General features: G+C 32.0%; 1 protein-coding gene across 1 annotated transcript in view; it reads right to left on the bottom strand.

Moving 5' to 3' along the window:
• Csmd3 (CUB and Sushi multiple domains 3) overlaps positions 1-16,098 on the bottom strand; it is a 944,903-nt gene that overhangs the window by 566,405 nt on the left and 362,400 nt on the right. Inside the window, exons 8-9 of the mRNA XM_075961035.1 lie at positions 14,704-14,781; positions 8,298-8,385 (exon numbers count right to left, since the gene is read on the bottom strand). Of these exons, the coding sequence (XP_075817150.1) occupies positions 8,298-8,385; positions 14,704-14,781 (166 nt within the window). The remainder of the gene's footprint in view (positions 1-8,297; positions 8,386-14,703; positions 14,782-16,098) is intronic.

Here is a 16,098-nt window from a genome sequence, read left to right as displayed (position 1 = left end):
GAAAGAAAGAAAGAAAGAAAGAAAAAAGAAAGAAAGAAAGGAAATAATTTTCAACACTTAGAGCAAGATACCTTTCTAAAACATTTGGTCAAAATTCATTCACCTCCTCTTTTACCACTTCAAGAAAACATTTGTGCGCTCTGCATTATAAAACAACATATTTATCAACATATATTTAAAAGTGTACTTCAGTAGGGTATCACCATGATTTCTTTGTGTGTGTCCTCAGATTATTCAGATTAAGTTTCTATTATTTTCTGATTTATGGTTCACAATTCCCCTCTACAAAGAAAAACTTGTGATAACGAAGAGAGTGCAGACAGAGAGTGCCGCTTATTACCGAGTGGAGAGCTCTCTTAACGATATGCATGCTGTTCATGTCACACGCCTCCTCTACTTCCTATGTAATTTATGGATTTCCTTAAGTTATACATTCTCAAAGTCCTATCAGCTTAGAAAGCATTAGTGCAGTGACTTTGGATAAATCCATTTAGACTATATTACCTTTAGCTTTATATAATAAAATAGATGCATTTCTCCTCGAGCAAACATTATAGGGCAACATTGTACAGAAATTCTTGAGCCCTAAGGAATAATAATGTTGTGCTTACTATTACATCTGTTTTCAGACCCAAATGATAGGGCTTTAAGAATTTTTTCCTAAGTGTCCCAAAAAATATTTTCATACAGACAATCCTAGTCCAAATTATTCATTTCAGTTTTAAAATGTAATACTGGAAGATGCAGTGATTTTTGTTTGTCCAATGCACATACAAAGCTTTTCTTAAATATTTAAAAATGGATTGGCTTGGGTAAGAAAAATATAATCCAATGGTATGAATCTTCGTTTAATATATAAATTTGCTGCCTATTGTCGAAATGAGACAAACATGACTAAATAACTTGAGAGTCAAATGACACAAGTGAGTGTGGGCATAAATTATGATGATAGAGATGTAGAAATACATTTAAAGAACTGAAATAATTTTTAGAGAATAGCAGGATTATCTGCTTGGAGAAAGTAGAGTATGCTACATAGAAACTCTGAAGAAAAAAATGTCATATGAAACTAGACAGTTTAAGGAATGGTAACTTCGTGCATTTATTGTTTTGAAATACACAGCACAAAACTAAAATGAGTTTTTTTTTAATTTTATGCAAGGCATGCTTAGCATTCTATATCACAATATGGTGCTGGAAAAGATAATGCCAGAAGGCTAGGTTTAGAGTGTCTTAAAGAAGAACTTAAATGCTAAAATGCAAATGTATAAGCAAAAAGAAAGAGCAACAAATTGAAAGCTATAAGCCCTGAGTTCAAAGCTTGCTTTTGTAATTACTAAGTGGGAAATTCTAGCACTCTAACTTTTTTAGTAACGAAACAGAACTGTGAAGTGATGCCATTCTTGAGCTTAGAGCATGAGGCATGAGTATGATCCTGCTCTTATAAATTATGTCCATCACGTTTTCTGCTTCCTCTACTCTTCCCAGGCCCGTCCTTCTCACAAAATCAATTCCCCCACCATTTCTTCTACAGAAAAGAACAAGCCTCAAAGAGATGACATCTAAACAGAACAAAACAAAATACAGTAAGGCAAGGCAAAAGCCTTCCTACCAAAGCCAGAATGAAGGTATTTTTTTATCTGCAGTCATCAAGAAAATAATTGTACAATCAGAAGATGATATTGACTGACCTCTGCTTTGTTTTCGTTATTTACTAAATGACTTTATGACACAGCGTTAAATAGCCTATGCTTTAAATCAACTTGTACAGTTTAGTAATAGTCTTTCCTCTTTTAATAAAAAATAAAATAAACCAAACTTTAGATACCAAAAGTTCGTAAAGTGAAGGCAAAAGATTGACAGGAAGTGATGTTACATTCAACTATCTCCAAACACCACACATTTCATCTTTAGTGATACATATGTGTTTTACAAGAAAGACTAGTTCAGATTTTATTTTTAACTTGAAAATAAATATCTAAAGCTCAGAACAACTAGAAAAGGTTAAGACTGCAGATAAAAAATTAAATCAGGATTCATAAGGTTCTTCAGTCCTGGTAGATGTCCTAGGTAAAGACATGGAAGAAAACTACAGTTCTGAAGATAGAAGTTCAAGTGAGGCAGGATGATGACAGAGACATTAGAGAATATGGGAAGGGAAAGAAGTTGCTTCTCCTGCAGTCTGATTGACAGGACAGTAGAAGAGAAATTTTGGCACAGTTTTAATAATTGTTGCATAGGCACCTGGCATTGAGTTAATATTACTTTATGTATAGATATTTCATGTTAAAACAGAAATGAGAATGCATGTGGTATGAATGCATTTAATCTTGGATAAAGACTTATCCTTACACCAGACATCTGAGAACCTCAACCAAAACCATTTACGGGAACAATATCTCATCTCCCTGTCTCCTCTGTCCTAGGCTTTTTTCTATCATCTTTAATCCTGTCAGATGCCCAGAGAAAACACACAGTGATCTTACTAAGTCCATAGAAATCCTTTGAAGAAATAACTTCAAACCTCAAGAAAATCCTACATAAGATCATTGTCAAAACAACCAGCTCTGATTCAGCCCTCCTTTTGAGATGTCCACATCCACACTCCCAGTTTTGTCTTCCAAGAGCATCTCTGTTTCCAACCCCCAGTCCATAAACCGACATTTAAATTTCATTATTAACCCAACGCTTGTCCATAAACTGGCTATTATCTGCAGTTCTATTCAGTATCTAAGCTGTGAATCCTGTGTTGACAGGAGTCAAGTTCCCTAAATCGGTAACTGAATGCCTCTTGTTTTGGAGACTGAAATTGCACAGTTGGGAAACTGTGCATTGCCACTAATGTGAGGAAATCTTGAGGAGGAGAGCTCAAAAAATGCAAATATGACAGTTTGACATGTCTTAGATAAAACAATTTTTAAAGTCATGGGAGTACAAAATAGAATTGTGAATGTTGGTTCAGAAAAGATTGAGATTAGTATATAAAAATAACTGGTGATTATGAAATGATGTTCTGTGGTGATCGTGGAAAGCCCACAAGTAGCAGCTATTCCTCAGGAAATTTACTAGGAATTGGGGGCAGGACGAATGCCTCAGGAAGTTTCTATTGTAGATGATTTCTTTGCAATTACTAAAGTAAAATCTTGAATATTTTAGCATGCTTAGAAAGTCCATTGCAAGATTTGGAGACACGTTCACATTCAAAAGTATGGTGCACTTGCATTATTACAGTTTTCCCACCTGACAGGCTATAATATAACCCCAAGAGCAATGCCTACTTTCTGAGCCATCCGTCATTGTCTGCGTGATCCTGTAACTAGCAACGTCTTCACTCTCAGAGGGGAGAAAATGGTTGTCTGGCAACATCACTTTTGCATCTTTAAAATACATATCTTCCTTACTTTCCTCTGCTTTTGACAAGAAGGTGTCATATAAAGTCTTTTTTGCAGGATTCCGTGAAAAGTAAGGATCCCACTAACTGGGATTTCACAGACGGTTGTAATTTTAAGAGACATTTAAATTTTTAATTTATATTTCAGCACAGACTACACTGCCAGCTTTTATATTTCTTTGGCAGCCTTTCTCTACTTCAAATTCTGCGATGAACCATGGACATTTCAAATTAGAAAAACAGCTTTGATGACTTCAAAACCCAGCTGCTAGGGTCTTACCTTGGAGATCGGAACAGTGATGCTAACAGTGAGACCCGGTAAGACAGCTCACATTTCTAAGATTTTCCTACAGATTGCTTCAGGGCTTACAAATATATTGGTTATGTGCATATAAGCATAACTGCTTTTCAACATCTGCTGTAAGTCATTTGGTTTAATAATGAGTTTCAGGTCATCCAGCCACTGAATCAAATGAACCAATAGAAAATTGCTGATGATAGACTTTTGCTGTTTATTCAATTCAGTTCTATAAACGTATCTTTATGATCTTGACTGATTCTCCATATTGTACAATCAAAAATTTTCTCAGAGACAGAGAAGATATACTTAATATTATAGCAAAATATAGACACTAATTGAGGAGTGAAGAACCAGGAAACAACTGATCTAAAAAACAAAATTTTCAGAAGAAAGTCTTTGATTACATGAGAGAATGAACGTCTAGGACAACACACAAAGGCATTAGGGCAGCAGATCTTCTCATAATAGAAAAATCAGAAATGAAACACTGAGGCAAACTGTATAGGATAATTTTCAAAGTACAAATAATCGATCAAAAAACAAACAATGATATGATTAGAAATCTCTTGAGGCAACTTGTACACTCCAATTGAGAGACTGTTTAAAAGAAGGCTGTGCACAAGTTTCACTGCTGTGATTTATTAAAGAACATCTATTGTACCTGGCATTGTGGGAGAAAAATTATGGTAAAGCCTACATATGGGAGAGAGGTATGAGAACCTTAAAGAGCAGTAAGTTCTGTAGATACGGGAAGGTTGCCTATGAGGGTGTGGCCACGAAACAGGAGAGGAAGACTCTTTTTGTTCTTCCAAAAAAATCCATTATTTCTTAGCATGGAAAATTTTTAACTTTCTGACATCCTGCTTTGTAGAGCTTATTGCTACTCTGGAAGAATTTGAAAACAATGTTTCCAGTTGTGATCAATGTTCACACTTGAGAAAGACTATAATATGTGTTAATGAAGCAATATGTGCCTACATCTCCCTGTTCAGCTTTGTTTGCTACCTATTAAGGAACAGAGCCGTGGTGTAGCTGCTGCGTTAAGCATTTTGCTTCATATTTCTACCTGTGCAGTTTGGACACTATTCCTTGCACAGATCTGGAAATATTTTCTCCCAATCTTTAGTGTCTGTTTTCTTCCAATTAGCAGGGTTTTTAAAATGAAATTCAATATAATATTTTATTTGTTGTTTTTTCATAGATCGTGCTTTTATGATTTTTAATTTTTAATCAAAAATTTAAACTTCATCTGGGTAGAGAACACCAGGGAAACTTGTCACGGGATTTTAATATTCATGAGGCACATTGCTAGGTCAATCCTGCAACCAGTCTGGCATCTCTAGATGCAGATGGTGATTCATTTCAAAGCCACCATTCAATTCTCTCTTGACACAACAAGGGTATAAGAATACTGAATGTTTTTAGGGAGGATAATAATGACAAAGGAAAAAAGAGTTATCTGAAGATATACCTATCTTAAACTTTTATAGATGTTTTATATCTCTATTAGCTTTTTGCTTATTATTTCAGGGTGATTCTCATACCACCCATTATAATGCATACAATTTATAGTTTTGAAACAAAGTCTTTGTGTCTCTTAGAAAAATCTATGCATTCTTCGATTGGTGCTTTCTGAATGAGCAGAATGCTATTGTTAAAAATGGCCGTGGGAGATAGCCCAATGAAGCCCCCTTAAAGATCTTCCAATTTGAGCATATATTTGAGGATTTCTGTGCTTCAGGTCTATTATTCCAATCCATTTGCATGAAACAATTACTAGCAATTTGCCAAACACAGTAAATTTTTGCATGCTTTTGAACAGTCCCTTTTACAGTTGTGCTTGGGTCATTCAGTAATGCTAGATAGAAATCATATAATAAGCAGTCATTATTATCAATCTCCAAAGGGCTCTAAAAATTGTTCCCGAGGGTAGCATTTTTGCATCATGTTTGCTCTTTCTCCACGATAGTAGATATTTATCATTTTCCTCTCTGTCTCAAATGTCACTGCATCCATGCATTCTTTTCATGCACATATTTTGTTTACTTGGCTTTGCTTGATCAAGGATTATCAGAAAATAATAAATATGGAATCATTTGTCTTTACATTACACAGCCTCTCAATCTTTAATGCATATGTATCTCTTTCTGATACCTCTGAATAATTTTGATCCAGTTTCATTTCTGTTGCCATAATAAAATGCCGTGGGTGGTACCTAATGGGAAAAGGTAAGTTAAATCTTTGAGGTTATAGTTCATAGCTGCTGGGAAGTCAGCATGACAAGAACTTGAAACAGCTAGTTAAGTAACATCCACAGTCTAAAGCAGAAAGAAAAGCACGAATGCATGGTGGACACTCAGCTAATTTTTGCTACGTCTAAGTCCTGAAGGTAAGGAATGATACCGCTCACTTTCAATCTGGGCTTTTCTCACATCCTGAATGGCAGTCAAGTCAACCATTCACAGACCAATGTAGTCTAGACCATCCCTCCATGAGATGATGCCCAGTTATGTCAAGACAGCTAATGAATCTTGTAATGTTAGCTAGTATCTCTCTCTGCAGTTGGATGTAATTTGTAATCTCTTTCTGCTTTTGGATGATATTCATTGTAAACTGATATTCTTTCAATATCCTCTCACTTACCACTGATCTGTTCTGTATAATTCCTTAAATCTTAGCATTTATAAAAATAAAAATGCCTTGATTTTCTAGTGACAATGTAATTGCCTCATTACTCTGTTGCGTTGAGCTACTTGATGTCTCAAATATGTGAGCTATCTGAAGTGTCTTTTCACTGTTCTGCGTGTTTAAAAGTATTTTCAAACTGTCTTTCCCATGAAAAACAACCTCATCAACAACACTCATGGTTTTAAAGAGAGTGATCCTCTGTCCTGAATATGTCCCTTCACACCCATTGCACAGACATACTTCTCTTTCCTATCTTAGGAGTTGTCTCATTCCAATGGCTGCTCAAAAATCATGATCAGAGAGCTACATGTAGTTTAGTAGTCATCAATAAAGGTGGTGGCTATCTTGCATTGTGCCACAGGTCTCCATATATATATATAAACTATGTGGTACCAACTATTTATAATGTGGGAACTCAAGTGTGTGTGTGTGTGTGTGTGTGTGTGTGTGTGTATGTGTGTGTGTGTGTGTGTGTGTGTGTGTGTATGTGTGTGTGTGTGTGTGTGTATGTGTGTGTGTGTGTGTGTGTGTGTGTGTATGTGTGTGTGTGTGTGTGTGTATGTGTGTGTGTATGTGTGTGTGTGTGTATGTGTGTGTGTGTGTGTGTGTGTGTGTATGTGTGTGTGTGTGTGTGTGTGTGTGTGTGTGTGTGTGTGTGTACGTGTGTGTGTGTGTGTGTGTGTGAAGAACAAAGGTTAACGCCAGACATATTCCTCTCTTTTCTCCTTATTTCTTATTATAAAATAATTTATGCAATATGTTTTGATTGTGTTATTTCTTTCCTTCAATTCCTTCCAGATCCTCCACAGTTTCCTACCCATCCAACTTTGTGTTCTTTCTCTACCTTTACAAAACAAATAAAAACAAAACACGGATACCCAATATACAAAGAAATGTAAATAAAAATAAATAAGCAAAAGACAAGTAAGTCAAAGAGTACCAAATAAGTTTACAAAAGTACCATGAATTCAATTTGTGTTGCAACTAGCCCTAAATATGGGACCTGCCTGAAATACCTCTCTACCTGACCTTTATAACCAGGGTCACTCACTGAACTTGAGTTGACTGTTTCTGTCATTCTGGTCAGCCAGTGAGTGTTGATATCCTCCTCCTTCTGTTCCCCAGCCCTAAGGTTACAAGCACACTTTATATCTGAATCTTTATTATACAGGTCCTAATACTCGCATCCAAGTACTTTATCTATAGTGGCCATCTCAGCAACACTTCTAATATTCTTCATAGATTAGATTAATCCACAATACACTTAAATTTGATTATGTTTATTATAATCTTTTAATTTTCTTGTTTCTGAGACAATTGAAATTTGCAGTGCCAAATTAAGACCTTAGATTTTCTCCTTGTTCTTCTGAATTCTATGTTACTAAAGATCATAATTTTTAGTCACATAGATTATCAGTTTTAAGAATAAGTTGTAATCAGTTTTAGTTGTTAGTAAATTTAATTATAGATTAAATTAGACAATATACTTAAAGATTTGAGTTATTTTATTTCTAGAAATATAATCAAGTTTTCTCAAAATATTTACTGGCTATTAACACAAAGAACACCCCACTGAAAATTCACCATTGTGTACAGGTGGTCTGATTTGCATATTACAGAGGAGGAAGTGAAAAAGACTGAACGATTCATTCAGATTCATACAACTTTTTAAAGTATTTGAGTGCAAATGGATTTCTAAAAATTTTCATTTGAAGACAAAAATTAATCATGTCAACTCCAAGACAGTCTTGTAATTTTGATGTATTATTTAACTAGTCATTTTAAAACACTGAAATATAATTAACAGTAACATATTTATAGATTTTAGCTTACATAGTTTGAGTTCACAAAATCCACAGTTCAATAAACAGAATGAAAGAATTAAGAAGATAGATAAAAAATAATTTAAAATATTACCTAAAATCTGATCCAATTCTCTTTCCGTTTTCTGGTTCTCCAGGATCTGGACATAAGTTGGAAGCTGTTTTAATACCTCCCTCATTTACTGTAATAGGAGAAAACAAACAAACAAAAATACACAATGTGTACGGTTAGAAACTCGGTGATTAATAATATTGAAATCTACAGAAATATACTATTGAATATTTCTCTGAGTACCTAAAGTTAAAATGTCATTTCAGAAAGAAGTGATAAAGATATTTTTTTCTATTTAATGACATATCAAAAATAGTTTTTATGGCTGTCTTCAAAGATATATACTATTCTGTATATTAACACATAAACATCAATTACTTTAATTTTAATAAAATGCACATTTTAAAACACCTCAGGTATCAGTGCTGTTGTTTCTATAAATTATCATCAGTAGAGTGATTAGCTCCTTTGACTATGTCACCTGAGTCTCCATTACTTTTAAACTTGTATTAAAAGCAGTCTATCTATCTATCTATCTATCTATCTATCTATCTATCTACAAACATTTGTTATTAACACTTTTGCATAACAAAGAATTTCAGTTTGGCAACAGCAGTGTAACAAAATAACACTGTAAATTATTGTGATTTATTGTAGTTTGATAAGGTTGGACAACAAAATGATGGGTTTAAGTTCATGCTATTTCTTTAACATTTGAATTTAACTCTTTTGCATAATTTCACAGTTTTTTAAAGATAATTCCAGTCAATGGTTAGTTAATATTTTTCAGTGAAGCAATTGTGATCACATTGAATAATTAAAATTTATTATATGAAAGTTTATTTATGCCTGTTTGGGTACATATCTACATCTGGATGTACAAATATATTCATAATGAAACAGGATCTAATTATACGATGCAGACTGGCCTTACAATTAAAGTACATCATACTGGCCTTAAAGTCATGCTTATCAATTCTAGAATATCTGAATGAAGTTGTTTTATAATATCAACCTGCAAGTTCACCTGTCTCCTTTTAAGAAAAAAATGAGGCTCCAAAGAGAAAAAGAAAGGAGCCTACAGTGGCTCTTGTTTTACATTGTAGAGCGGGATCACCTGAGGATCCTTTATGGAGAGTAATGGTGTCCAGTTCTACCCTACCTGGGCACTGCTTCCTGGACAACATCATTTGTCAACATATTTTGACTGCTTTAAAAAACTGCTGAAGTAATTCTAATGTAAAATCAAAACTGACAGTTGCTGGAATTCGGCTTAATTTTGATAGTCCAAATCCATCACTGCTTTTAAACTGATGCACCAGCCAGGCAGAGAGCTCACAGATGATTTCTCACAGTTGTGTCTACTGGAAAGACATCATTTTCTCATATAGACACAAAATGGTAGAGCTTCTCGGATCATTCGTAAACGTCTTTCATAAATATCATGAACAAATTAGTTCTTGCCAACTCTATTACCTGCTCATAGATTCATTTCATGTGGCATTTTTTATGTCCTTATTTTCTCAAACTGCTGTTTAATGCCTCTTGAACATTTCTGAGTGTTTTCTGGGCTGTAGTCTTGGGTAACTGATTCAACTATAGTGGGCTACTTCTAAGTTGTTGACCCTGAGTTAGTCACTGTGTATTTTTTACTGTTTGAAACATTACCAAACTGCGTATCGATTCTGTATACAAATCTTTCATCTGCATAAAGATTCTTAAAGAGACTTCAACAAGTCATTCTCCAAACTTTTTGTTGGCATTTATTGCTGCTCAGAAGCAAGCTAATAATCCTTATACTTCTGTGATAATAATATGGTCCAATGTGAGTGTAAAATGATTGGTAAATTTTCTAAAATATATTTTAATATTTTTAATATCTTCAAGGGCTTTAGATAACATACTAAGTCAAACTTATTTCTCACTAGTCATCAATATGTATGTGTTACCGAATACAGATCCTTTCTGTCAGAATATAATACCTTCACAGATGGGTAGAGTTTTCTTAATGTCTCCACACATTGCTTTTTCTTTATAGGTATCAAAACTTTAAAGAAGATTCTAATACAAAATTCTGGCTCCGTTTATTTCAAAAGATAATCACATATTCTTACCTTGCTGCCCTAAACCTACTTCTTACATGACTGAAAATATTTTATTTAGATACTACTTTAAATAATTAAAAAATGTCAGATATTAAATTGGGGATTTCACTTTCCTTTTATAATCAGCACTTAAGTTTATAACCTTTATAAAATCGTAAAACTTTATTTATTTGAACATATTAGTAAAAGCTAAGTCAATTTTTCGATACATAGGCTCTATTAGTTTCAATATCAACACATCCTCATACACTCTTTTCAATAAGTGAGAAATTTCATTGTAATGTCTGTTTTGACTCTTGGAAGGCTTTTCTCTAGAATGATATTAACCTGTCACTTCTAAAACTATGTATAAGTTATACAGGGTAGCATGATCTAAGTTTAACCAGACTATAGTGTAATACATAGCATGTTATAATATACAACTTGCTTGTTAGGTCATAGTTAGAAGATAAAGAAAATTTCCCTTTTCAACTTACCCACTAATATTACCTCAAATGCAAAACTGTAGCATTTTATATAAATATAAATAATATTTATTTACATTGTACAATGTCAGGAATCATTCTAGACACTTTGTATATTAATTTGATCCTCCAAATAAGCTTTCACCTAACTACCATTATTATAAAAATAACCTTCTGCAGGCGAGCAGCCTGATAATGGATAGTTTAAGAAATGTATTGGATGATATGTTATTAATTAGTATTATTGTCTAGAAAACTTATAATGACATACCTATTATGTATATTACTTAAAATTCAAACTATCCCACATTGTATCTTAAAAAGAAGATATAGTATACTAAGTTCAAAGTTTTAAATGACATTTTTGCATATATATCTTTATACACTATTTCATTATTGCAAGTATATAGAAATTTTAGTATTTCCCAGACTTAAATAGCAGTAAGATCTTCAAATGAAATGATTATTCATTCAATCAACTGCTTTCAGTGCCTAATGCCTTTGAAGCAATTGGCCAACTAAATTTTCTTCATCACATGTAGTCTCCATAGCAACTTGCAGCATGGTATGGACATAAGTATTTTTACAGTAGGATGTTGACTTTTGAGAGTGCATCCTTGATGGGAAAATCTTTTAGCATAGAACTTTAAGTATACTTTCATCATTAAAACTGTTAATTGAGAATTGTTTTTGCACAAACAGCGAAACAATGATCTTAAAAGTTTATTATTTTCATAATGAAAAAAAGTATTTATTATGTATGAGTTAAAATGTACTTTTAAAACCCATACATTTTAGTTACTCTATATACACTCTACCTTAAAATGTCTTCTAAACCTCTAAATAGATTTTTTATTGTTAATGGGAGTTTCTTGTCTAAAAATAAAAATAGGTAGATTCTGATTTAAATGAACCTCCATATGATCTCTTCCTTTTGATTACCTTAGTATTTCTATTCGTTATGATTTTTTTTAGTTTCTATTTTAATTTTAAAAATAAACTGCTTTGGATTTTTTTTCTGATATTAAACACAAAACTATCAACAATGTTGTGTTATTTTTGAATGGGAGCACTTAATAGCCTTTAAACAATTGCTTCTTGTTTCATTTAGTTTCTTGTGTAAATGATGGGTCCTTGAGGATTGTGACTGAATTTTAACCACCCGTTTATTGTATTATTCTAGCAGAACACAGCAGGGCTGCTGTGGAGTAAAAGATTCATGAATGACTGGGAACAGAATTTGATATGGGAAATAAAAGCATGATCATATGGAAGTCTCAATTTCTTTATAACTCTGTTACTTGCTAGAGGATCTTACTGAACAAGTCAACGAGTTACCAAGTGGAGCAATATGAAAATACAACAATTGGTTTATTAACATTTTTATAATACAGTAGCCAATATTTCACTTTTCTTAGAAAACCAATGAATTTGGAGCTTAGATAGTCAACCTTTTCCTTTGAAGAAAGAAAGTGGATGGGACAATTAAAGGTGAATAATCTTTGACTTAGTTTTCAAGATGGAATGTGCCAGACTGAACACTGGAACTTAATGAACACCGAGTTGGGTTATATCGGTTAAAGATGCTGGGATGCCAGGTATTTGGTAATTGTGTGTTTTATTCCAGATATGCTGATATTCAGTGCTGCCCAAACAACTGATTCTTTTCAACTTTAAGAGTTAGACATTCAAGTTTTATTTTTAGTCAAAGGATAGATAGTCAATAATAATACAGGATGTTTAATATTATTTTGCATTGGAGTGGATAAAGTACAACAAGTGCTAAATTTAAATACTGTCTTGAAAATAGGCATTAATGATTAAAATCAAATTGATATGCTTTGTGAAAGTCACCAATGAGATAATACAGTTTTCAAACTCATTTTTCAATATTGGAAAAATAAGTTGAAGTAAAATAAAATTTAAGTAATAGTGCATTGCTGTTTTGCATTCATAAAACTTTTTCCACATATAACTTGTTTTAACCTATGTAGGGATTATTCATATTAAAAAACATAGTATTTTATGCACACTGTTTGAATTAGAAGCTTGTCTTAAATTTATGTTGCAATTTATTCACAATTTATGCTTGTTGTAATCTTTGGCTCAATTATATTAAAATTAAATACTAACATATTTTCAGGTAAAAGAAACATTGAAAAATTCTAATATGTTTGTATATATGGATTTCTAAATTGATAAAATATTTATTACATTAATGTGTTATACCAGGAAAAATAACCAATTCCATATACCAGATAATAACCTGACATTTACTATAAATAAACTGAATTGTTCAGGCCAATTGGAAACTTAAAACATGGGAAATATGGAGTGACATTTGTACAGACAAAATGAGAAAAAAGCGACTGAGTATGAGGCTTGTTATTCTCCTTAAAATTCCAAATAAAACACACAGAGAACCAAAGTTTTAGAGAAAAATTATAGTATATCTCATATATATTTATGAAAGCATGCATTTCTCTTGTCATATAGCTGTGATCAGGTCAGATATCTGGAATTATCAAACCTAGTATTTTTTTGCAAATCATAATACATCTGCATTTTTTAAGTTATGGGAATATGAATTTTCTTTTGAACTATAACAAACAGTTTATATATAAAATTTATTTTAGCATTAGGTACTTGAACATTGGTTAACAATTTGGAACAATTTGTTTTTAACCCAAAATACATAAAAATTCATAATTGTAAGCTGATTATTTTGAAAGTATCTATAGTATATCTATAGTAGCTATAGTAAAGCTTCCAAAGTCAGCAGACGTCAATTTTGTATTCTCAAATATAGCTAGTAAAATGTCGAAATTACTTTAAAGTTAGTCTAATAATCTAAATTAATATCATAAAAATGCACAACAGTATCCTAAAAGTTGGAACAATAATTTAACTTGTAATTTATTATTTATATACACCACTAAAATATAAACAAACTATTTATGAAAAACAGTAATGAGTTTTGCTAAAGAATTAGTTACAAAGCTGTTTAGCTAGTTTTTTTTGGATTTGAACTAAATTTAATTAAAGTGTGTTTTGTTCAAGAATAAGTAACAACATATGCATATTTGCAAACACTACTGGCAACTTTCCAGAAGTTTTTAGAATTAAGATATAGGTATTATATACAGTTTTACTTCAAAGACTATATGTATAATAACAATGTAGAAAATTTTTATCAATTGGTGTCCCATGTTGTGGCAAGAATGTACAACTCTTTTGAAAACTTTTCCTTTTATGTTTACAATAGCAAAGATTTTTTATTGGTGACTTATTTCAAATAGATAGAGGGCATCAGACAACAAGTACCAGCTGTGTGGGGAAAAATATTTATTTTAGGCCACCTAATGATATTTTCAAATTAGTAAATAATTATAAATATATTTCTTTAGAAAACATTGTGGGGTTTTATTTGAATAAGTAATCTAAAAATAATAATATTTTTAAATGGAAATTCCTGTTTGAATTGTTCCTTAAGCTATGTGTGTATTAATTGAGACATATCCAAATAAGCATTGCTAAGAAAAGAAATCTCAACAACATAAGTAATTAATTACATTTGTCTTCATATGCCAAAAATAAAAATTATTATGACCACACAAAATCACAGTATATTTTCACATATTCATTAGTTTAAGTGGAAAAATACGAGTTTTATAAATTACAACTAAACTTGTACATATTTAAATACAAGAAAATATTGGATAACCATCATGCATGTTATACAAGCATTAATGCAGTTATTTGGTCAAAACACAGACACTTAGATATGCACACACAGACGCCACAGACGCCACAGACGCCACAGACACCACAGACTTCACTCTCCCACTAGAGAAGGTAACAAAAAGGAGGTGCACTCACAGAGAGAAAACTTGTTGCTGTTGTCTTTCCCTGGAAACAACTTAAATCCTCTAGATTTAAAATCTATGGCCTTTTTCACTAGTTAAGAAAACAAACAAAAACATGTATCAGGAAATACAGTTTTGAAAATGAAATTCAAGTTAACAAATTTGGTTAGCATGGAATAATGTAAGTTAAAAAAAAACTACTCTCTTATGCTTGATTGATGGCACTCGGAGTAAATTGAGAAATAAAAATGGTACTAATAACATTAAACATTGTAACATTCCAAATACTATATAGGGAGTAAACTGATACAAATGTATCTATTTCTTTAGAATGATTAAAATTTTAGAATAAATGCATAACCTTGATTGCCCACTGTTAACTGCTTGACTTCATTAAGTTTTACTAGATAAATTATACTTGTAAGCAATGGTATTGGGGTTATCAGAAGAACGGAAATTGTATCATGATCTTTATTATTTTTTAATTGAATTACCAAGAATTTTGAATTATTATGAAAGTAATAATATTGGAATAATTATATTTAATATATCTGGCAAGAATTTTCACAAATTATTATTGTTCTTTATACTATGATTGAAACCAGACTAAATAGATCCAAATGTATGAGAATAAATTACATGTGTTGCATATATTATTGCTATTTAGTACCTTAAAGCCATTCTATTAAACCTGATAATAAGGGGTGGAATTTTTTCTTAAGAGTGCTACTAGATTATTCATCTTAAAATAGATATAACCACGTATGAATACAAAAATACATAAATTAAATTAATAGTCTAACAGAAGTGTTTTAAGACCTAGAAATGTCATAAAATATTTTAAAGTTAATTTCCATAAAGAGAAATTTTCATCTCTTAATTTAAGAATTGTTACATGTATTTTGAGATTTGCATATGGGTGCATGTGTGCAGATGCCTGTTTGTGTATGCACATGATATACCATGGGTATGACTGTCAGCAACAAAATCCGGTACTCGCTTTTTTTTTTTTCCATTTCCAAACTAAAAACTTTGGCTATGTGGTTAGGAGCTCTACTCACTAGCCATACACAATCCAAAAGTTTCTTTTAAACATTACATAATATATTACACTTGCTATGGATTTTTATAGACTGATTGCTGATATCCAGAAATCTACTAATTTAGACATAGTCTTGTTTTGTATCTCAGGTTTACTTTGAATTTCTTTCTTCTACATCTACTTCTCATGTATTGAAGATATAATCTTGAGCAACCCTGTCAGGCCTTTATTAAAATACTTTGGCTCCAAGACAAACAATTATTCATGTAAATGTAACCTGACTAGTTGAACATTTATGGTGACTTAACCTAATAATATATTTGAACACACAATATGAATAAGAAGTTCTAAGGATAATTTAATTTC

The sequence above is a fragment of the Microtus pennsylvanicus genome, chromosome 2, assembly GCF_037038515.1.
Source record: "Microtus pennsylvanicus isolate mMicPen1 chromosome 2, mMicPen1.hap1, whole genome shotgun sequence".
In the NCBI taxonomy this organism is placed as follows: Eukaryota; Metazoa; Chordata; class Mammalia; order Rodentia; family Cricetidae; genus Microtus; species Microtus pennsylvanicus.
This window is presented reverse-complemented; position numbering and strand designations above follow the sequence as displayed.